This window comes from Coptis chinensis, chromosome 9, assembly GCF_015680905.1.
Source record: "Coptis chinensis isolate HL-2020 chromosome 9, ASM1568090v1, whole genome shotgun sequence".
Classification (NCBI taxonomy): Eukaryota; Viridiplantae; Streptophyta; class Magnoliopsida; order Ranunculales; family Ranunculaceae; genus Coptis; species Coptis chinensis.
The window spans coordinates 29,227,597-29,252,188 of record NC_141464.1 but is presented as its reverse complement, the minus strand read 5'-3'; the positions used below and the strand labels follow the sequence as shown (position 1 = coordinate 29,252,188).

The window sequence follows — 24,592 nt, the reverse complement described above, 5'->3', positions numbered from 1 at the left end:
TACAAACCACGTATATATTTCTCATAAGAAATCATATACATCATATGTAATAACTCCATCACACGTAAAATCAATATTTTTACTTTGCTTATTAATTATTTTGTTGAATCATTTATTCAAAGACACAGCCCAACCTTTAGTTCCTACTCCACGATTTGCACTACACACATTTGCCAAATCACACATATCCGTGTGCCTTACTCACACCGAGTACCACTACAAGATATATATCCCAAGCGGGATATCGCCTCTAGGAAACATACTTTCATCTTGTAAACTCATAACTTGTGAGTCACAGCCATCTCTGGGATTTCCAAACACATAATCACAAAGCCTCCTTTAGGCATAACAAAATATCAGGTCATTCATGGCACATTCAATGAATATCTTGGGTCATTGCCGCTACATTCAAGGAATACCCATCATAACACTAACGGGTCATTCATGGCACATTCGATGAATACCCTGAATCATTCCCGCCACATTCAAAGAATACCCAAACCTACATTCCCGTACATTCAAGGAATATGACCAACCCGCAAGGCGAATACCTTAGTTCCTCTCTAGGGTAGTCCAAACTATTGGGTCATTCATGGCACATTCAATGAATACCCGGGTCATTCATGGCACATTCAATGAATACCCATCTATCACATGACATCACAAGTCATAAAATCTCATTACCAAATCCTGAGGGGTGGAGAGTTATAAAGATGTGGGCGACACATTAAAACATTATTATCATTTATAATTATACTAGCATTACTCATGTCAAAATAGACCACACATGCCGAGAGTCATTTCCGCGCGTCAAGGCAAATCAAGCACTTAAATATCATTGAATGTAAACTGACTTATAATCAAACAAATACAATTTACATAACCACACTCATATACACAATATTGTAAACAAATAGTTCATTAGCCCAAATTCAAGTCCACACACACTAATGTCCAAAACAGATCCACATATACTAAAGTCTATATTCATATATAATTTCTATCTCACACATATATATTTATGTAGTCTCAAAACAACAGTAATTTCTAACACAATCACATAGTTATCACACAAACTAATATATATATATATATATATATAGTGGCTGCACTTTTGTTCAAAGCTGCGTACGTATCTAAATCTTTCAGGATTGGAATCAAGCCTTCGTAGTTCTTAACCAAATTCTCTAAATATTTTAATAATCACGGTAAAAGAGAACATATAGATATCTTTTCATTCTACACTAATATTTCCACAATAGTAAGAATATATCGAAAGTATAATAACCACTGACCATCTAATGCCATCATGTAACCACCCAACTATATCCATTTTAAACGTTGGCTAATTCTAACAACCTTGTTAATCCGTGCCTTGACAGACAACCCACTATTGGATCTGCCTAAAATTTGTATATGTCATTTAACTGGATAACAAGAATCTACGGATTTAAATTTGAGGTCAATCCGATAATAGGTTGACCTCTATCTAAGCAGAAACAAATGGCTGCGCCCATCAGTTTTCTGGTGTAGTTTCTACTACAACCAGTCCCACTAATGGAAGCCTCGACAGATATCAAGCAGTTGGATAAATCTAAAAATATAATATGGAAGACTACAATGTGTCAGGAAACTATGGATTAAATTTCATACAAATTAAAGTACGGAAAGGTCACCATCTAAGCAGAAACAAAAGACTGCACTGCAGTTTTTCTTGTGTAGAAACACTACAACTTGTCACGCTTATGCGCGCCTCGAAAGAAATCCAACCGTTGGATCTGTCTAAAATTTTAATATGTCAGACTACAATGTCTTATAAAAGTACAGATCAAATATGAAGTCAATCCAATAATAATTTGACCTCCATCTAGTAAGAAATTTCTGACTGCGCAGTGTAGTTTTTCAGGTCACCCTTTTTCAGTTCATCTTCTTCTCAAATATTCCTAGTTAATATAAGTAACCAAACCTTAACAAAATTTAAGAGGAGAAATCCAGCATGCACAAGATAAGTGTATTAATACATACGAAATTATCCAACAGGAAACCAACGTGGAAATTACCTATTATATTTTAATTGTTAACCTTGACACCATATCAAACAACACTTGCATCATCCGTTCTAACCGATCTTTTTATTAATAAGAGAAATAAAAAGAAAAATCCACTCACCTCTGTTGTGTTTACGAGCGACGTGAATGAATATAAACTTGAGAACAAAAAACGCCACGCAACAATCGTCAGAAAGCAATCCCAATAATCTTCTCCTTTCTCTCTTTTCCACTCTGTGTAAAACTTTTTCTCTCTGTTAAAACTCCCCGTGTAAAGTCCTGTGTAAACTCTTTTTTTTTTCAAAACCTTCGAAAAATATGGAATGAGGTTTATCCTCTTTACCTTATCTATTTCTAATCTTTATCCTTTTATTTTATTTTATCTTTTATTATTATTTTTATTATTTATTGTACTAGGAAAATATTAAATAAAAACACGGGGTGTTATAGGATTGGACACGTATGATGTAGTAAATGCTTGAGAATGGAGGATACGTACACATCCCCCTTTATTCTTTAGAGACTGTTTATCTCGTGAGGATGAAGTGGTTGAAAAAAGAATAATGTTGAAATAGTGAACACGTGTCGCACAGTTGGTGGGATTTCAAAAATCGAAAATTTTGGAGATTATGCGGAAAAAAAGATTGTGGATATTGATTCATGGGCCCAAGTCACGCCATTTTTGTGGGTGGGGTAAGTATATGTAATGATTTTGGTTTTTTTGGGTACTCAAATGTTTTCTTTTGGGTTTTGTGCAGTTATAAGTCGGTTCGCTTGCCAAGACTGTTCATTTGCTATCAGTTGTGAAGAAAGAAACTTAAACTAGCAACCTTCTTCTCCAAAACAGGTGCGTGTTTTTGTCTTTCAATTCCTTTCTCGTCTGTGATTTTGCTTTTGTTAAAACCGAATTTGTGATGTCTATTAGCTCTAATAGTATGAGTGGTGAATTGGGGATGAACGAATCGAGGGAAAGGGAAAGGAGTGGTGATAGTGGTGTTGTTAGGGTTCGTAGTGAAGATGATGCGACATCGTCTTCCTAATTTGAGACGATGACTGAGGAGGCGGTACCTAGGTCGGTGTTTGACAATTTTGGTGATTTGAGGAGGGAGTTTGGTTTGGAGACACCCGACTTGATGATATACGACCTGAGTGATGAGAGGAATATTTTTGGTTTAGATTATGTTCCTCGAGATGGTGGGGTTGTGGTTACCTATGGCCAAATGAAGGCTGGATTGAGGCTATCGTTCTCATGCCTGACCTTGGACGTTCTGAAGTTTTGTGAGAAAGCACCTTTGCAATTTGTTGGCAATAGTTGGAGGGTGCTTCATGTTCTGGATTTGTTGAGACAGAGGGGTTACAACATTTGTTTATCTGATGTGCTGGAGCATTTTGATAAGCACCTAAAACTGTATTATAAAACCCCGTAGAGACGTAACATTTCGGTTAATTTTGTGTTTAATAATCATGAAATAATCACATCTTCGTGCTTTTTGCAGGTTGGAGCAACTAATGTAAAAATGATGATAAAGCTAACATTTAAGCACGGAATAGGGGTATACATAAGCCTTCCGATTCAGCCCACATGAAGCCTAACAAAATCCGGACTAAAGACCAAAGACTCAGAAACGGAATTACGTGCATAGAAGTGTCAAACTTCCGAAGCTCATATCTCTTGAACCAGGACTCCGAATGCGACGAGTGAGCTACCCAGACGATCAGTGCAACGAACTCTATGCATAAGAAGGAAGTTGTAAGAATGTCAAAAGACCGGACCGCCACTGGACACTGCACATGGACCCACTAGGCGAGCCCGCAAGATTTGATGAGTCATCATGAAAGTCAAGACAAAGGTGCAAATAATTGGTGCAAATTTGACACCTTGCATGAAATTAATGAAGTTGGACTTAGGTGATGATTATCTAAAAAAAGGAGAGGTGTCAAATGGGGGTTAGTTTTGGATAAGAGAAAAGTAAATGAAGGGGGAGTGTTTTACGTGGGAAAAGAGAAAAAGACTCTCTTATGTAAAGGGGGGATGATTTGGGGAGTGAGCTAGCATTTATTTCCTTGACTTTTATATTCCTTTTACATTTCCTTGTCTTTATTTTAGTTTTTAGTTCTTAGTTTTTGTAAAAGCTTGTAATATTTTAATGGTGGAAAACACTTTCTAGTTCTTGAAATAAACTTCTTCCTTAGGTAAAAACAGGTTGTTATATCTTGTTTCTTCTTCTCTCTCTCTCTCTCTCTCTCTCTCTCATTTTAACTTATCTTAATTGTAGTTTTAATTCGATCCTAGGATCATGAGCTAAAACTCTCCTTTTGTGGAGGGTTAATGATGCCCATGTGAGGAACCCCTTTTGTACTGATTTTTCTAGTAGTTGTTTATGAAAAACAAACTAGACTTTATATCCTACCCCAAAATGGTAGTGGTGTAGAGTCTAGTTAGGAATTAAGTTGATGACTTAGAGATAGGTAGTTTCCTTGGTTTTTCATGCTAGCAATATAATCTTATAGATAAGTTATGTTGTTAGGGATCAAAAATACAATTTGATTAGGATTTGTCTATGAATTCTAAAAGAATGTAAGATGCAATAAACTAGAGTCAAACAATAGAGGTTGTTTTCACATGAGGAGAACTAACTCTCCACACTTTTATAAATCGATTTTCATTTTATTGTAGTTTGCATGTTAAGTAAACTTAAAAATCTAGAAGGAACCCAAGTAGTTTAGTATAACCAACCATGTTTGTCATAAAGAAAAATAAAAACTTACTCACTATGTTTTCTAACTTAGAGCATTAGAAATTTGTATGCTATCATAGAATTTAGATTGGTTCGAAACCTTTACTTAAACTATACCAACGAATACGTGAGTAAGGATTTGAAATCTACACCGAAATGAGTTATTCGTATCTTTAGATTGTAGAAGTGTAGAGATCAAATGGCGCCGCGCTACCATTCTAAAGACCAAGGACGTGTGCTACAAACTTGAATTGCTCCAAAGGAAAACCCCCCATTCTCATCCTTTCATTCATTTTGTTTTCTGTTTTTCTGCGTTTTTTTTTCGTATTTCAAATTTTTCCCGCGTTTTGGACCTGACCACATATCGGATTTTTCGTGGCACTTGCAGGAACCAAAAGTTAGAACTTGGAAAAGAATCTACACACTAATATAAGATTGCTGTGAAAATTTGGGCTGACTGCGGACGAATCCTGCGTGTGCGCAATACTGGACTCGCGTCCGCTGATTAAACTTACGTGCGCGGGTGTTTGGTCTCTGTTGGTGATCATGTTTAAACACCAGCATCCCCTGTGCAATATTGTTCTAGTACCAGGCCTAACTCTCTGCACCTGTCAAAGCTAATTCAAATATCTTATGGAGATTTGAGACGTCGACGGTTTGAAACATTTGTTTCATTTCTTGGCGGAATTGCGGGACGCTGCAGGTTCCAAAAATTTATCGTATTTTGGCATGATTCACATATATAGTTATTATGTCATAATTAATGGACTATCTCTTGCGTATTAGGTTAATAATATGTATGAATCATGTCAATACGCCTGTGAATATATATATGCGGTTAAGTGGTTATGAATTGCATATTAATGTATATATACATACAAATGGTAATGTTTTGCATGGTAACATTACAATTTGTATATATATAAGTTGCATGTTTAGCATATATATAAATATGGATGGAATATAATTGCATGTTGGCATATTTAACTTTTGAGTTATACATAGTAATCAGGGTGTGTTTTGGTATTTTGGCCATAACTTTGGCTATGGTTCTCTGAATCATGCGTATGAGCTCAATTCGGAAAGATCTCGACGGCGCGCAAGCTGTCTCCACCGAGCATAAGGTCATTTTCGAGGTCAAAATCCACTATTTTCCCCTCCAAAATCATCATTTTAGAAAATTGTCTTGTTTAATAAGTCGATTTTGTCAAGAAAGAAGAGAACATTCCAACGAGGGTTAAAATCTGAGTTGGGTAAGTTATTTCTAAACCCTATGGGGTGAAGCTGCTCTCTATATGACACTCATAATCTCAATGAGTATTGACGAAATCAAATTATTATGCAATACAAGAGTTGCATTTTAGTTTATGTATAATACTTTGCATGTTTAGTTTACGTTTTTGCATAGTCATAGATGTATACGTATAGTATCTTTGCATGCTAATGTATCTATATACGTATGAGTGATTACAATTTGCATGTTAGTGTAGATATACGTCTATGTAATATCTATTTACAAATTTGCCTACATATACATATTACTGATGTGTATTTGCCTGTACGTATCGAAGTATTTATTGATGATACAATAACCTTGCATATTCGTATTGTTATACGTATGAGTAGAGTATCTTCACATGCTACTGTATCTAGTAATGTATGAGTAGGTCGTATTTGCATGATTGTATTTTCTCCCTTGCATAAAAAAAAAATTAAGACCTTGCATAAATTTTAATTCAACAAATCTTAAGCATATTCCAACGGTGTCTAGGAAACTTGAAAGATTGATGTTACTTAATTAGAACCGAACTTGCACGTAAATCCTCCCTCATATATATTTCTTGTAACCTGGCTGTTGGTTTATGTACACGTATTCCTAAGCTGTACTGCTACGTTAGCAGCAGTTTAGACCTACATTATTCAACTCTAATGCTTAAAGATAATCATAAAGCTCAAGTAATAATAAGTTCCTTCTGTCACAAATAGATCTAATTTTATGCTTGCATGTGATTACGGTCTGGTTCTACTAAAGAATTTGAATATACTTATCGTAGGAGAAAATACGATAAGCAATTACGTACGTTCTCACCTCAGCGTAGTTCTTCATCTATTAATAAAAATCATCAAGTTCCCTTGCCACCATTACATTCATTAGTTATGACTGACGAAAATCTACTAGCTGAGAAGCCCCTTTCGGACTTCTATACTCCGACCTTCTTCCTGCATCAAACTCGAGGATATATTGCCGGTGATTTTAGAATCCTGCCTAACATTTTTGGTTTATTACCTGTTTATCATGGTCTGGATCATGAAAAACCGTACAATCACCTTCGTAGGATTCAACAAGTAGGCACAACATTTCACTATCCAGCTGTCTTTAAGGAACACCTCTTGCTTTGGTTGTTTCCTTTCACTTTAGCAGATAAAACGTCAGTTTGGCTAGCAGGACAACAACCACAATCCATAGACACATGGAATAAACTTGTTCAAGCTTTTATGCTCTAATTTTATACTCAGAAGAAAACTAATGAAATGCTTCAGAAAATTCAATTCTTTCGTCAAAATCCTCACCAATCCTTTACGGAAGCATGAAGTCGATTTACCGATCTTCTTTTATAATGTCCTCATCACCAGTTAGACAAAGCTGTCCTTGCTCGTTCATTCTTTAATGGACTTTCTAATCATCAAAAATAAACTCTTGATATAATGAACGGTGGTTGCTTCAAGGACGAAGGAGTTACTGAAGCATATACTTTTCTTGAAAAACAAGCTACAAGAGGTACACATTGGGATAATACTGATTCTTCTAGGTCATCTAAGGATACTGTTACAAAAGCTACATCTATTTTTGAGGTAAAACTTGATCCCGAATTGAAAAAACTGATAGAATCCCTCACTAAAAAAGTAGATGCTCTTGCAGTTCAAGTAAACGATCAACATCCACAACAGGCCATGAATGTTAACACTTCCCCATGTGTTCTATGTCTTAGTCCAAACCATCCCGATGCTTATTGTCCCTTGTTACATGCTCCTCCTACCCAAACACTGGAGGAGGCATGTGCATTCAATATTCCTAATGCACCATGGAGACAACATCCAAATTTCGCTTGGCGCCCGAATAACCAACAAATGGCTCCTCCAGGTTTCGCCAATCCATCTGTTCGACCAATTAACAATTTTATTCCATACCGCCAAGGAAATAATCAACAATACCAACAAAGTCAAAATCAATTTCAAAGTATTTCAAATGCTAATTATCAAAACAACCGCAGCCTTGTTCCAGCCAATCCAAATTCTGGCTATAATCAACAACTTCTCAGCAATAATCGTGAACTAGTACTTGTTGCACAACCTATGCCTCTTGCTACTGATAGGACAAGCAAGACTTTCTTCGCCACATGAACCAACAATCACAAATCCTAACGTCTATCCAACAATCACTTCAACAATTAGCGCAAGAAAGGCGTGTTTCCTGGCCAAGCAGTTCCAAACCCTAAGCCAGCAAACACTGCCTTTGAACTCACCAATACACCTGGTACAAGTGCTCCAACCCAAGGTGAGGTTAATGCAATCACTACTCTTCGATCTGGAAAATCCGTTGACAATCAAATCCATATGCCAGATGATCAAACAAAAGATACCGGAGGTTATATACTACTAAAAGAAGTCACTTGTGTCACTTTTGAAACTAATTCTGAAGTGACCTATAAGCCCCCGACACATAAAGTTTTACCAAAAGTGACACAAAAGCCTTACTAAATGTGTCACTTTTTGTTAATAAAAGTGACACTTAAAAATAGCCTCTTGTGTCACTTTTAAGAAAGAGTGTCACAGTGCTTGTCAAAAGTGACACTAGTTGTATCCGTTTTGGACCAGAGTGGGACATAATTTCATCAAAAGTGACACATTAAGTATACTAGTTGTGTCACTTTTGGACCAGAGTGAGACATAAGTACGTCAAAAGTGACACATTAAGTATACTAGTTGTGTCATTTTTGGACCAGAGTGAGACATAAGTACGTCAAAAGTGACACATTAAGTATACTAGTTGTGTCACTTTTGGACCCCGAGTGAGACATAAGTACGTCAAAAGTGACACATTAAGTATACTAGTTGTGTCACTTTTGGACCAGAGTGAGACACAAGTACGTCAAAAGTGACACATTAAATATACTAGTTGTGTCACTTTTGGAACACATTAAATATAGCAAAAGTGACACATTAAATATACTAGTTGTGTCACTTTTGGACCAGAGTGTGACACAAGTACGTCAAAAGCAACACATAAGCCCCACTTCTTGTGTCGCTTTTGGGAATCAACTCCATGTAACTCGTATGAAAAAGAAAACAACACATAAAAGTGGTCAGTTGTGTCACTTTTAATAGATATTATGTCACTTTTCCCAAAAGTGACACAAATGAAAATAATTTTTTTTTAAAACATTTTCTCATTTTTGTATTCGATTGTATTCATTTCTCAACCTGCATCCTATACGTCATAACGAAAATCCCATTAACCTGCTTTATGACATAAACAACATCTACATACATTTATCAAAATATCACAACCAAAATCACTTTAACCTGTTTTATGATATGGAAACAACATCCACTCGAGAAAAAATAAACAACATTCAAAACGATTATTTTCTATTGATTTTATGGATCAAACCTAGTATATATTATCCAGTTTGACTCCCAACAAAATAAGTCATTCCATTACCAAAAGAATCACAATAAATTAAAGAAAAAAAAAAAAAAAAAAAACATGACGCCAGGCGCTATCCTAGATTTATGGTAAGAACAATCAACTTTATTCAGATAGACATTGTCATTTCAGCTCACTCAAAAGCGAAATAGTCATCTGCATAATGAACATACACAAATACATGATACACCAATCACCACGTAAAGCTTTACCAGGAAAGTATAACCTTACAAATGCGACTAGTCAAACGTTCTCTGCTTGGAAGAGCCACTGTATGTAGACCGTGATTTCAAGTTATTGAAGCACACATGATAAATGAGGTCGGTTAAGAAGAAGCCATTGCTATAACACCAGGAGTTGGAGTTTTGGCTTCAATTGTAAGCGTGATTTCTCTCCCCACTTTAGGCCAGCAGGACTTGTTGTTTCGGCTTTTTAGCTCCTAGCTTTCTGCCTATAAACAAATTGGGCAAACATCAGGTAACATCTGAAACTCTCATGCTATGATCCGTTAAAAACTTTAAATGGACCACATTCTGTTCAATACTATTCCGCGGTCCCAAAATTCAAAAGCTTTTAGAGTCGACGTTTTAACATCCTTATAGCCTCGGTTAAAGTATTTTGTCAGTCTCTTTGCAAATATATATCCGACTTAACAGCCAGCTTTTTTTCCATGCTCCTAAACCAATCAAAGGTGTCTCTATGGTGAAAGCAAGCCAAAAATCTATAGATAGACTGGGTGTGTTTGTTAACTGGTAAACTTCTAGTGGGAAAATATAAAATTTGCCAGTGTTTTCCCACTATAAATTTGCCAGACAAATCTATAGTGGGAAAATTTTAGTTTGCCAGTGTTTGTTTGCAAAAATTTATAGTGGGAAAATATAAGATTTGTCAGTTTTGCCAGTGTTTGTTTACATGGTTTTTCTCTAGTGGCAAATGATATTTCAATTTTTTGGAGATATTTTTTTTGGTTTTCAAACTCAATGAAGTATAACAAAAAATTAAATAAAATAAAATACAATGCAACTCAACTTTAATAGTATCCATAGGATGTCTTCTTAAACAACCATCGCAGCATAGCAGTAGCAGCAGCACACCACCACCACTCCACCACACCCACCACACCACCTAATTGCACACACTACACACACTACCACACACACCAACCCACTACACGCACACAAAGACTCAACAAGAACACACAATAAAATATCCAAAAGTAACATCAATGTCACTTAACAATAATATATCGGTCCACCACTTAACAACAATCCCACAAAACATATAGTTCAAACATAGAAATAAACCAAAAACAAGGTTGAATCAATGTCCAAATTTTGTTCTAGCCTCCTAAACAACCATGAAGCCTTGATATCCTCTTTAAGGCCCAAGAAGACCTTAATAAGCCTATCATTCTCGACCCGACAAAGTCAAGCGACCTTAAGAAAAGCGGGGATTCATATCGGGGAAGAGACTCAAAAGCATCTTTTAACAAATCTATTTGGTCTACTTCTTCTTCTTGTGGTTCTCGGTTTGAGGGCTTCGCAATTTTGCCACCGCTTCAGATTAACACCTTAAACGAAGGGGTTCGTGTATATCCTCAAAGAATCGAGACTTCCTAGTCTTCTTAGAAGTAGGTGTAGTGCTTCTAGGACCACTCTCAGTTTGAGAAGTATCCCCACCAGTATCTAAGGGAGCACCAAAAGCTGAGGACTCACTAGCATCAGAATCGTCACCCCTATCTCCTTGGGTTTGCCTAGAATCATCTAAACAAGAAGTTGAAACAAAAAGTTAATTTTAAAATTAGTTAGACACACAAAATTCAACTCTATTTACATCTAATCAACTTACCTCCATCCACCATGTCATCATCGAACCCACTATTGCCCCCTTCTCCAGTTGCATAATCATTCCCAAAAATGAGACAACATTCGTCATAGTAAGGAAATGATTTCTGCCTGAGAGTTTTTGCCAACGGATGAGCCTAAATCCCACAATATACCAATTAATATGGCATCCAAAACCAAATCCTATAAAAAAAATGAGATTATTTTATTACATTTACATAACTCTCCCATGCATTCTCATCTGCATCAATTCTCTTGGTCTCTTTGTTGAAAGACAAACCAAACCCACTAGCATCAACTGCATGTTTCGCAACTTGCCAAGCAAGTCTCATTGTTTTCAACCTCGACCTGACATTGTCTGAAACACAATTCATTCCAAGTCGCGTATTGATCTCATCAGCAGTACGCTTCAAGCTCTCTTTCCTCCACCCATTATCTGCCCTCTTGCCCCCAGTAGCTAACTCCTCTAACAACACCTCTACCAAGATGGCTTCCATGTTGGGATACCATCTAATTTGGGGCGATCTTGTTTTCACAACTTTTTTCTGTTTTCCAGCCATACCTAGTTTGAAGCAATGACCAACAAAGAACATAGCATAGTAACATATCAAGGTAACAAATAAGAAAGATTGCATGTGAATAAAACATTATAAGTAGTTGAAACATAATAGTGTCTATTACAAAAACACTCTAATAAAATCATAAGTCTACTACAAAAACATCACTCATATAATCATAATATCTATTACATCACTCGTTATCTTCCCACATTGCAATTGACAGCTCATCCCTAAAATTAGTCCACCCAATACTTGGTTGCATATCAATATTCATATTTGGAGCATTCAGAGAGTTGTCAGCCTCTTCCTCATCATCAGTGAGCTCCTCGTCACTCAATGTATTATCAGGATCCTCTTCTCGCAAGAAGTTATGCAATGCACAACATGCAAGGATAACCTTTGTGTGTGTTTTGACATCATGGAAAACTGCATGCCTTAGATAGGAAAATCGCTTCTTCAAGAGACTGATTGTCCTTTCAACAATAGTACGCAAAGATGAATGGCAAAAGTTATATTGTTCTTTATGATTTTGAGGTTGAACTTCACCGATCTCTCTAAGATGGTATCGTACACCACGGTAAGGCGTGAGGAGCCCTGGCACTAAAGCAAATCCAGCATCCGCAAGATAGTACTTACCATTTGGAATAGTAAGCTTATGCCCAGGACGAGCCACATCACTCCTCAACAACCGTCCATCATGTGCCAATCCCTCCCACCCTGCTAGCACATATGTGAACCTCATGTCAAATGTGCAAGCTACTAACACATTTTGGGTCACGACACCTTTCCTGTTACGATACCTAGCACATTAAGCTTAGTGGTAAATTGATTGGAAAGTGTGTACCATCAACCGCACCCACAACATCCTAACATAAAAAACTTCATAAATATTTATTGAACTATTAAACATTGAAATCAGAATGATCCTATCCATTTTCTAAAAAGTTGACTGACCTTGAAATAACAATGCCAATGATGTGTGTTGGTACACTCGCGAGGAGAGTTATCAGCGGTAGCATTTGTTACTAACTCTCTGAATAAACAAAGGATTGCATTCAACACAAGATAGAAATAACGGTGAACTATTTCTCCTAAACGGAAGAATTGAAATGTTTCACTTCGATTACGCATGTCATGCCCAACAGTGTTGAAAAATAGGGCGACTTGCTCTTCCAATGTAACATGTCTGCTTTCACGTAGACCATGACCATGCAAACGAGTGCACAAGCGACGAAAAATTGATTGTCTCATCCTTAATTGCTCGTGGCAGAATCTGTCAGTGCTTGTATACATCCTACCCAATATAGTTCTCCGCACTTTATCCCAATTCCTACGAGGACCTCTAATAAGAGCGGGGGGAGCCCTACGCCTAGGCCTATACCTCCCCATATACATTCTCCTATACCACCATGTCATCATCATATATGCACTTATAACTATAAGTAGAAACGCCACTAATTAACTTACGCTAACGTTCGGTAATCATTCTACAATATCTCAAAAAAAAAATAATAATAATGAAATATACAAATTCATGTACTCAATTAACAAAACAAACAAATTGATACAAACATACATGCATGAACAATGCAGAGGAAATATTATAGGGGACGAATGCAGAGGAAATAGAAAGCATGTTTATAGGGGAGCAAATGAGCAATTTTGTTCATCTCCTTGTGTGTTGCAAACTGACAATGATCTTGATATATGAGGGGACGCTTATATTCGGTAACTTGATTAAACATATATACAAAAGAATTCATATATGTCAAATTATGCACTCGCGTAGTAGTGAGCCTCCGTGAATCTACTGAGAAAAATATAAAGTGGAGACCAAATCTTTATCTTGCTTTTTATCATCGTTACACTAACTGCCAATATTAATCAACTATTTTGCACCTCAGTATATTTTTGCCCAAGTTCTCTATAGTTTAGTGTACTATTGTAGAACAAAATATATCTAAAAATGTGTTTGCTTATCCGTAAGAATTTGCAGTACTCTCAATCCTGTCTAAAAAAGACAGTTCAAACCGCTATGATATGATCAGCCTTATTTTGACTAATTATCTACTACCAAAAGAACGATTTTACCCGACTGACTATGGCTGTCGCGAAAGGTATTACCCGACAAACCAAAACTGCCGCAAGACCGTCGGAAAATGCTCGGTCGGCATAGACTTCCGACGGTTTTTATTGGTCAAAACAGGCCGTCGGGGTTGGGGATCTTTGCCGACGGACATTCCTGCTGTTAAAAACCGTCGGATATGTCGGCTGTCAAAAACCGTCGGATAGTTCCTGCTGTAAAAAACCGTCGGATATTCCTGCTGCTAAAATCCGTCGGATATCCCGGCTATTAAAAATCGTTGGATAGTTCTCACATTATAAAACGTCGGTTAGACCAAATTATCACTAGTCAGTCGGATATGCCAACCGCTAGCCGTCGGGTAGTTTGCTACTAGACGCTTTTATCCGGCGGGTATTAGTTCTTTATTTAAAAAAAAATATTTTTTTATAATAATTGTTTCAGGCATCCCAACATTACATTTTTGCAAGTTCTCACTCAAATGCTACGAACGCCAATGTATTCATAAAGAAACAATGTGTTCATAAAAAAAACAAGAATAAGGCATGTCGTTCACTAAGTATACATATTACTTCCTTCAGAAACCAAAAATCAGCACCACGTACACCATCTATCTAGTAACCAGTCCTAGTAATCTCTAGTACCATTATTTACAACAAACAAACTCAAAAAAACAAAATAGATGAAGTTTGCATGTCCCACACAATAGATTACTCATACTGCAATCTTGATTCAACCCTTCAACAAAATCACTAAGGTCCAAAGCGTCTCACCAAGTTGGTAATCCATTTGCCAAGATCTTGAAGTGAGTTTTGCTGACCAAAAAAATTAAGAAGAAGAAGAAGATCATGAAGTACTCTCTTAGGAACTAGAAATAATTCTAGCTGTTCTATTCTAGCTATAAGTATCTAAAAATACCCAAACAAAAACACGTGCTAGAAGAATGTAAGAAACTTGCTAATCAAAATAGAATCAAAAGCCTTGAGTTTGAATGTAAGAAACTTGCTAATCAAAACAGAATAAAAAAACACGTGCTGGAAGAATGTTTGAAGTTTGCACACTAACCAAAATAGAATCAAAAGCCTTAAGTTCTATTTGTAAGCTCTCTCTATCCCTTGAACAACTGCATGCCTATCTTGAATTTTGAAGAGCCATCTGTGTTATAATAGCTTGTAGCTTTGTTCCCACTCCTAATATTGCTTGCAAGCAGTTCAGGGGTGAGATTGAACTTCAGCACTAGTTAGGAAAACTAATACCATAATACATAAAATTGCTTACAAGTAGAGGAAACATGGCTATCCACAACAAAGTCTGCCATCCTGGAAATAACAATATAATCCAATGAAAAGACTGCATCTTAAATTGAATTTGAATTGAGAATATAAATAACCAGAAAAATGTTTGATTAAAGACGTGAGCTCACCAGCAACACATTCAGAAGCAAAAATACCACAACCGAAGGCCATAGCAAAGGACTGTTGACATCATGGAGTAGTTACGTAATTAAAATGCATAATTAGAAATCCATTATCAAAAACCAACACAACTAGAAAAGTTTCTGATAGAACCACAACCAGTAATGGCATACCTAATTCCAACAACTATCTTGAAATCGTCTTCTAATGACCTTTTGATATATTTTTGAAAGTTAAACTTACTTCCAGGGGATAAATGAACCTATAAGAATAAAAAGTTAGCACAATACAAAACAAAATTGAAGGAATCTGACGATTTGTTGTAGGCAAAAACTCACACTAATGAATCCATGACGCATAACCAGGTAGTCGGACTTGCGTACAGATCTGAAAAACAAAACTGCCGAGAATCCATGATGCATAGCCAGGTAGTCGGTGCTTTTTTGGAAAAAGGACTCGCTTTCGACGAGAGTTTTACTTGTGGGTGCTTTTTTTATCTTTCCATCATACTGCCTAGTTGCAGGGGCACTCTTTGCAGTCCTAGTATTGCTCTATACTGCTTCTCCCCCACTCGAGTCATTATCCGTCTCTTCTTTATAGCTCTCAGTTTTCTCACTCGATTCATCTTCTATGGCCAGCATCATCCCGACATATTGAAATCCGCTCAGTTTTGCTTTGCTGGAATCCGGACAGCAACAAACCTGAACAAACAATATGAGTCTTAATCCTCCATTAACATTTGGGAAGAAATGCATGCATATGCTCTATATAACATTGTTTAGATATAATATCAATATTAACAGCTGTGCAGCAGAACCTAATGCTAATTGCAAATATAACAAAACTGATATGATATAGAGGAAACCTGCCTACCTTTCCTTTCATACTTTGCTAGCATCGTTCAGCTTTGACAAACAATATTGAAATTTTCTCAGTTTTGCTTTCTTGGAGTCTTAGTCTTTTCATTTGGGGAGAAATGTATGCATAAGCTCTATTTAGCAAGTTGACCAACAAGCTGGCTAATACATGACCAGAACTCACAAAATATTAAAAGCCAACACAAGCAGCCAGACCACGCATTCCTACAAAGCAAACATGTATTACAGTTAGATTCATGTGGAAAGCTTCTATGGAGATACAATACCTTTAAAAGAAGTAAAGTAGTCCTGGTTACCAAGTTTAAGTGGTGCTCCCTTTCGATAAATATCTTAGTTTCCTAACTGCTAGTACCACCATTCCACCAGTATTACTACTGCCATCACCATTACCTATACTACTACAGTCCAGATTAGACCCGGTGTACGCTGGCCCATATCATGGCCTCTTCCAATTGATTCCTACTGGGTACAAAGTATGAATTAGATGACCACCCCAAAGTAGAGCCAGAGTAAACACCATCTCCTGGGCCCTTTGTTACAGGAAGGGACTCCCCTGTTAGAGAAGACTGAAAATTCAAAAGGAAAACAGATCAGAATTTTAAGAGGGTGGAGGGGTATTCTCGATTGCATAATGAGTTTTAAAAAGGGACGATCATTAGATAGTAGAGTCACCTGGTCAATTTTTAACGGGTCTCCCTCGAGGAGACGAGCATCAGCTGGTACTATGTCTCCAAGTTTTATACTGATGACATCTCCAGGAACAAGAACTGTTGCATCTTCTTCGTTCCACTTTCCATCTCGAATTGAAGGAGGCGGTGGAAGGAGGGAAAGATTTAGGAATCACATCCATGGACTGAGGACTAGAAACTTTCACCTGGAAATTGAGGTTGGAAGCTACAAGAGCTCGATGTATGTAGTTCATAGCGGGAACCAGAACCGGAGCTGCATTTGGAATTGTAGTCAATACTTCACTGCCAACAGCAATGGCAGTTATATTGGTCTGAGGAACATAAGCAGCAACATTTTTTGTGACCCATGCTGCTGCTTTTGACGGGGATTGTCCAATCCCTAACACTTCTTCATTAGTGACACCCACCATAACCTCAATACTAGTGTTCGCAAGAGCATTAAGCATACCACGATCTGCATCAAAGAGCCTGACATGACTGATCTGATTAGCTTTCAGGACTGCTACAACCTCCACTGGTGATGGTAAGTTGGTGACGTCGGTGCCAATATTTACTCCCACAAATGCACCTGCCAGTTAAAACCATGTTTGATTAAAAGTGCAGTAGAATAATGGGAACAGAAAGCAAAAATATAGCAGTAAAAGTTAAAGAATAAATGAGGGACATGGTTACATCACTGGTAAACTGATTTTCAACCAAAAGCTATACGCTGAAGCTGCATATTCTTGCAATTAAATGAATTTTAATCTGTATATGAAAAGTGTGTTGCACCACAAGTCCACAAGGCACAGCTTAGTAACTAAGAAAACAAGCACGACATGTAAGTCTGGATATGTTAATTTGATTCTTTCTTTCAATTAAAAGTTTACACAACTAAAGCAAGGTTCAACATTGCTGAACTGCCAACTAATTATACAATGCTTACTTTCCTAGATACTAGTTACAGCTCTGATAATTGTTCACCTTGCCAAAAATTGTAAAAGACCGCATTTCTAGTATAATGGCAATATACACAACTGACCATATTCAACCAGGACATGAGAGTATAACTCAGTCAACACAACTACACAAGGATATACCTGAGGCATGGGAGAACATAAAAAGTAGGAGCAGTAATAATATTCTCCGCCAGACTTCAGGCATCATTTGGCCGACCAAGATACAACTGAGAAATTTGCAACTTGCCTTCACCGTTATATATAACTGGGGGAAAAAAGATGAACTTTTCAGATTTAACTAACATAAGAAATAAATACGGTAACATAGTTTAGTGCTGATAGTAAAGATTTAACTTTGAAAGATGAACTTGGGCAAGTTGACTCCAATCAGTCTTTTCACGTCCAACAAAAATAGGAATTCATAGATCGACTTAAGAAGCTTCTTATTTTTTTAAATAAGAAATATAGGAATTCAATGATTTTGGCTACCAAGAGAGCACCAACAAGAATAGAAGCCTCCGTAAGGTGAATTACCTTTGTCGGACGAGAAAGCAACGAATTGTTGGAGCAGGACAGGACCCATGTACATGAAACAAAGCCGAATAACTACTAAGAAAGTAGTAGAAACAAAGTTTTTCCAGAAACACCGAAGGAGTGTTGTTAGAACTGGATGCATTGAGTTTTCGGATGGTTTAGGTCATTTGGATGCAAAGTAGAGCCAGAGTAAACACCATCTCCTGGGCCCTTTGTTACAGGAAGGGACTCCCCTGTTAGAGAAGACTGAAAATTCAAAAGGAGAACAGATCAGAATTTTAAGAGGGTGGAGGGGTATTCTCGATTGCATAATGAGTTTTAAAAAGGGATGATCATTAGATAGTAGAGTCACCTGCTCAATTTTTAACGGGTCTCCCTCGAGGAGACGAGCATCGGATGGTACTATGTCTCCAAGTTTTATACTGATGACATCTCCAGGAACAAGAACTGCTGCATCTTCTTCGTTCCACTTTCCATCTCGAAGTACCTATTTTAGTTTCATGAACCCATAACAATTTTAGATACCACATGGAAATGAAACAAATTCGAAAAACGTCACTCAACTTATTATTTTTACTCTTCACTTAGAATATCACTGACTTACTACTATCAAGCCTAAAATATCATTATTTTCACCTAAATGACCCCATCACTCAAATTTTAGTTTATTCTTTATCTAAACCCAACACTCAATTTCTCATCATTAGGCATAATACTGAAAACTATACCAACTCCAAACAACTAAAGTCGGCTTCCAAAAGCAGGTTTCGGCTTGAAAAAGCCTTTTTAAAACCAATGGTGTTCATAACTTCTTTAAAATAGATTCTAAACAACAGCTATAATTATCAGATGCAGCTTAAAATTAAAACAGATCAGTGAAGAAAACAACTAAATGCAAACAGAAAATCTGTATAAGCAAAATCTGTTCAATCTAGTACCTTAGCCTTAGGGGTTTGACTTGTTAAGCAACAGTTCAGTTTCAAACAGAATCAAAACCATGGAAGCATGGTCCTAGGGCCTTCTATATTAAAAAGGCAAGTTTGTAAAGAAGCTTATGTCAATAGAAAATAATTGATTGACTTGGCACTTTTTCTTACCTGCGTTTGCCTGGGCGGAGTATTTCCAAGTGTGATTTTGCAGTCAACACTAGCATTGCCAACAGATTGCTTCAAATTGTTTCCACGCTTAATGGTGACCACTAACGTCCCAGGTAAACACTGTAGAAGAAGTTCCGCCTTTTCCTGGAATCGGGGTGGACTAGACTGAATCAAGTACTGCAGCAAAGGAATTGCCTCTGCAGCAGCCACTGACTGAGTTTTAGAGACTTCGGCAGGGCAAGCTGACCAAGCTTGCCTGAGATGGAAAAGTGAATCCAAAGCAGCTTCTTGAGTTGCCTCCGAACCAGTCTTGAGTGATGTGACCAAGTGGGGGATGCTGAGTGTCGCAGGCTCAGTGGCCCTCAGACGTGGGAAATTGCTAAATAGTGAATTAAGAGCTTTGAGGTACTCCTCGTTCACACTTCCAGTAGCCCATAAATCCTTTTCTATAGCAGCTGCAGGAATGAACAAATTCACCAGACAAAAGAAATATTAGTTATGAACATGAAAAAACACAGAGGAGCACTAAGGAACAACTAATATCAGTTATATTAAAGCAAACCGAGTATCAGACCACCACAGGAAAATGGTCTAAATCAGCAAAGTGCGCTTCTGTCCCTGCAGTAATGATGTGCACATTAGTAACCCAAGAGACCGCTAGTCCTTCTCAGTAAATGCAAATGAATTGGAGATGAGATGCGCTAAATAACAAAATAAGAAGTTGACCTGTGATACTGAGCATTATTCCTCCAAGGCAGCTCCAACCTCCCTTTTTAAGAAACCGATATACATAAACAGGAGAGAAAGCCTTCAGAACTATGACCATGTTTCCAAATGTTGAATGCACCGACACCTCCCATCATAAGAAACCAAAGGAATGCGATTGGAGCAAAGAGCCACCCAACTTTATCGGTTCCATAACTTTGCATACTAAACAAGCAAAAATAACTGTAATAATCGAGATCCCCGTTTTAAGCCCTCTTATATTTTCTTCAAATATAGAAATTTCCCTCTCATAATTGTTTTTAAAAACGATAGAAAGTGTTACCCGAACTAAAGGTAATCATCAGTATCAAGTTTATTTTCCTACAAAAAGAATAATTCCGATGAATGAGTCTATACAAATTAATAAAAAAAGAAACTAACAATTTGCACTGAACTACTGGAAACGTTTGTTATCATTATTAATGTTGTTTTTGTTAATCTGCCTTTTTTGTTCCCAAGTGAAAATCGGATAAGAATTTATTCAATGCTAAGAAACTAAATACCTCTAATCAGGGAGAAGCTAAAGGAAAACAACACTAAGTTGAACCACTGAAAAGTTGAATAGTCCTTATACCACTAAATTAGTAAATTACTAGCCAATTGAATAGTCCTCATCCAAAGCAATTTAAACAAGAAGATCAGACATTATGTAAAAAGCCCTTTGTCGAAACACAAATCAAATTGGACAAACTTACGGTAAATTATGGCGACATCGAATATTCTCGAGTGAAATTAATCAAACACAAGTTTTAATAAAACAAACTAGAAAAGAAATCATGTTTCACTTTATTGAACACAAGTTTTAAATAAATAACTAAAGTTTTCATCTTTTAAAAGCCGGTGTTCAAACGAGTAGTAGTGGCGGAGTGGAGGAGGAGATCGTGGTGGCGGAGAGATGAAGTGGTGGCTTTGTAGTGAAGGAAAGTGAATATTTTTAAGGATTAAATATGCAAAAACTAGAAAACGGTGAGAATGAGGCTAAGATTCAAACAAATCAACTAAATATTCAAACATTGAAATTACCTATTCAGTTGAGAAGCGTCGGTGCAATGAAATTCAAAGGCGGTCGGTGCAATGAAATTCAAGAGGTAATAGTCCGGCGTGCTCGGCCAACTATTGCGAAGGAAGGAAAAGCTGAAAACTTCGGCAGTGTTAGAGTCGGTTTTATTATTTTAATTTTAGGGTTTAATTTTTCATGAAATTTTAGAAGCGTGGGAAGTGAAATCTTTGCCTTTGTTGAATAGATATGCCGACGGTTAAGAAGTATGACCATATTTTGGTGTCCGTTGAAACAAACAATGGTTAAAGGCAGTCGAACTAGCCGATAGCTAAAAACTGTCGGGCAACCGTCGGACAGAACAAAACAATTGTAATACCTCCAGGACGGATGGCCAACTAATACCCGACGGATAAAAGGCGTTGGTAACTTCCTATGGTTACAAACCGTCGGGTAAACTTTCTGAAGTCTGTCGGATAAAGTCGTTTTTTTGGTAGTGCTACATCCAATGGAAGTGTAGTTATTAAAAGAAATTTCGAAGAAAACAGAACCAAGCAAAATAAGGTGTGGTGGTACAAGTTAGTGTGGAATTAATATATTCATCCCAAACCAGCTGGAATAGCATGGAAACTTTGCGTATTTGACCTTTGCTACGCACAAAGGAATGCAAAGGAGGGGCATCAAGTTGGTGTCTAAGTGTTACATGGGGTGTCCCTGTGAGGAGTCGCTACAACATCTACTTTGGGATTGTGTTTGTGCAAGGAAAGTGTGGGATCGGGTGGCTGAATGCCTTGGGTTCAGTAACAATTTCTACAATCTCAAAGAGGCAGTTAAGATGTGTGATGGGCATAGCACTATTATCAAGCATTTGTGGGTAGCGGCTATACTGTCAGGCATGGTGTCAATTTGGAAATTCAGAAACAAGATTGTAATGGACAACAAGACACCTTAGTCAAATTTCTGCAAGAAGGAGATCAAGAAATAAGTGAAGAGCACTTTTTGGCTATCAAAAGGTGTTATGTATAATACAGCAGCTGATGTTACCACTTTGAAGTCGTGGGGACTACCAGAAAGGCATGGTTGGCTTATGGATTACAACTAACATAAATTTCTTATATTACACTTAGAAGTGTAGTCAAGAATTGTGTATAAGAAGGGGCATACCAAGCATCAGGACATGTTAGCAGCAATCTTCAATTGTGCTGAAAGATATTGGACAGTACACCTACTATGACTAGGTACATTCAAAACCTTCCAGCAGCCTCAATTATTAGAATGCCCATGCCTAACAAACTAGTTTGTATACAAATACGACTCCTACCAATAACAACATACCCAAGAGGTGAGAATCAAAACTGGAACACATCCAACAATGGCACTTACGGCACACAGAATTGTCAGAAAGGTCTAAATCTTGTTAATTAATTATGCCATGATTGTTTTTAAAATGTGAGACAGAGATTGAGAAAAAGAGAGATGAGAGATGAGAGATGAGAGAGAGAGAATACCTGAGAAGAGAGCGAGTTGTTGAGAGGCGGCAGTGAGAAAGAGAGAAAATAGAGAAGAGAGATCGAAAGGGAGAGTTGTTTCTATTTTCCTACCATAGTGGGAAAATACCGGGTGACTAATTCAACTTTGGGGGGAGGTGTTTTCTATTTTCCCACTTCTAGTGGGATAATTTGATTTGCCGGCTAATTTCAAATAGTGTTTGCCAGGGCCGTTAAATACACCCAAACACTGGCAAATGGTACTTCTAGTGGGAAAATACAATTAGCCACCCTCATTTGCCAGTTAACAAACACACCCTAAGGTTTTAATAACTTCACACCAACTATGATATTGCCTCGCTTTTTCTAAATCAGGCTCCACAACATGTCTATATCAACATTTAGTATGGAAGCCTTAATATCGAAGGGCTCAAACTGATAGAAATTACTTTAAGATAGCGCACAGGTAGTGGGCTTTATTCAACCATGGATGCGGAGTGAATGGCATCGCGCCAAGAAAGATGACTGGTTGCCAAAGTCAAACTTGAGCTGCGAGAGTAGATTTGGTGCAATGGCACGTTCCTATGGACAAAACTTGAACTAGCAAAACTAGACAGAGGATGTATACTACGTAACCAGAAAATAAACCTCGGTTCTTCTAAGTAGTGTGGGGCTACTTATCAATTCTTGAGCATATCTCATCAATCAAGGGTTTTACTGGGAAGGCCTCCCTAGTTTCAAAACAAAGAAAGACGCACACTGGACTATCAACAAGTTCCCACTATCGGACATGTAGAAATAATTGTAATTGATTCTAGTAACCAGATCTGCCAAATGAGGAAACTGCCCCACATTGAGCTTGAAGGATAGGACCTGCAAGCAATTTAGACAAATCTGAGTCACGATTGCATATCTGTGCATATGAATACTAGTGCATTTACACGTCTACTAAGGTTTGAATGTGTCTACACAAAACTGCATAAGTTTGTTGGTGCTAATACATCAAAAGAAGGAAAAAAAAAATTAAAAAAAAAATGCATCTTTGTGGTCGAATAGCAGTGTTAAACATACAAACATCTAAAATATCAAATAACAGTGACCATATGGTAAAATGCATATCCTTTTGTCAATACAAAAAACTTTGTCTTTGTTATTATATGCCAAACTATTTGCATTAAAATCATGAGATAGGACTACACTTTCTTTTTCCTCTCTTTCTAATAAGCCGATTAAGGTTTTTCTACAGAAAAAATAAATAAACAAATAAATAGAAAAAACTGAGTCGATATACACAAGAAGTGTATTCCATTTTTCTTTATAACATGTGTTTGAAACTTATCCTATAGTACTTATTGTTGAATTATACGATGGCATGAAGAATATTCTAGATCATGTTTTCCATACACCATATATTCCATATCATTTGACAATATACTAATTGATATTGTCAAATCTTCTATATTCTCCACCATTCCATTGTTAATGACGATTTGATGCTCCTCATCTCATCGTATACTTCAACACTTATATATATACTTTTCAAATTATATCATGGCACTCCATAATTTTTAAACAAATACACAAAATAGCAAAGTGATGGATAGAAAATAACTATAAGAAGAAAAGCAATGCAATCATCAAATTTTCTCTCGATGCGGTCCACTAGCTTCCATTTCACATCTAGCCTTTATAGCAAGAGCTGCTCCACCACTGCTTAAAGTCTGTTGTATGGTATAGAAGTCGAGAGCTAATTCAAGGATGTTCTTAATCCCTTTCATAATCAAAGCCCATCAGTAAATTCATGACAGACT

At 37.1% G+C, this 24,592-nt stretch overlaps 2 protein-coding genes across 2 annotated transcripts; both read right to left on the bottom strand.

The window, feature by feature from the left end:
• Nucleotides 1-11,057: 11,057 nt before the first annotated feature.
• LOC147475459 (uncharacterized) lies at nt 11,058-23,526 on the bottom strand. Its single transcript, XM_086585423.1, has 4 exons — nt 23,430-23,526; nt 11,551-11,900; nt 11,343-11,475; nt 11,058-11,257 (listed from the first exon to the last, which is right to left on the bottom strand). The coding sequence occupies exons 2-4, from the start codon at nt 11,896-11,898 to the stop codon at nt 11,058-11,060; spliced, it is 681 nt and encodes a 226-aa protein (XP_086441549.1). The 5' UTR covers nt 11,899-11,900; nt 23,430-23,526.
• On the bottom strand, nt 14,464-20,986 carry LOC147475460 (uncharacterized). The gene is made up of 13 exons (XM_086581723.1): nt 20,259-20,986; nt 19,533-19,987; nt 18,788-18,922; nt 18,043-18,166; nt 16,947-17,531; nt 16,571-16,840; nt 16,270-16,478; nt 15,735-16,097; nt 15,570-15,658; nt 15,405-15,456; nt 15,260-15,300; nt 15,047-15,180; nt 14,464-14,796 (listed from the first exon to the last, which is right to left on the bottom strand). Exons 1-5 carry the CDS (start codon nt 20,356-20,358, stop codon nt 16,987-16,989), a joined length of 1,359 nt encoding a protein of 452 aa, XP_086437849.1. The 5' UTR covers nt 20,359-20,986; the 3' UTR covers nt 14,464-14,796; nt 15,047-15,180; nt 15,260-15,300; nt 15,405-15,456; nt 15,570-15,658; nt 15,735-16,097; nt 16,270-16,478; nt 16,571-16,840; nt 16,947-16,986.
• Nucleotides 23,527-24,592: the final 1,066 nt, after the last annotated feature.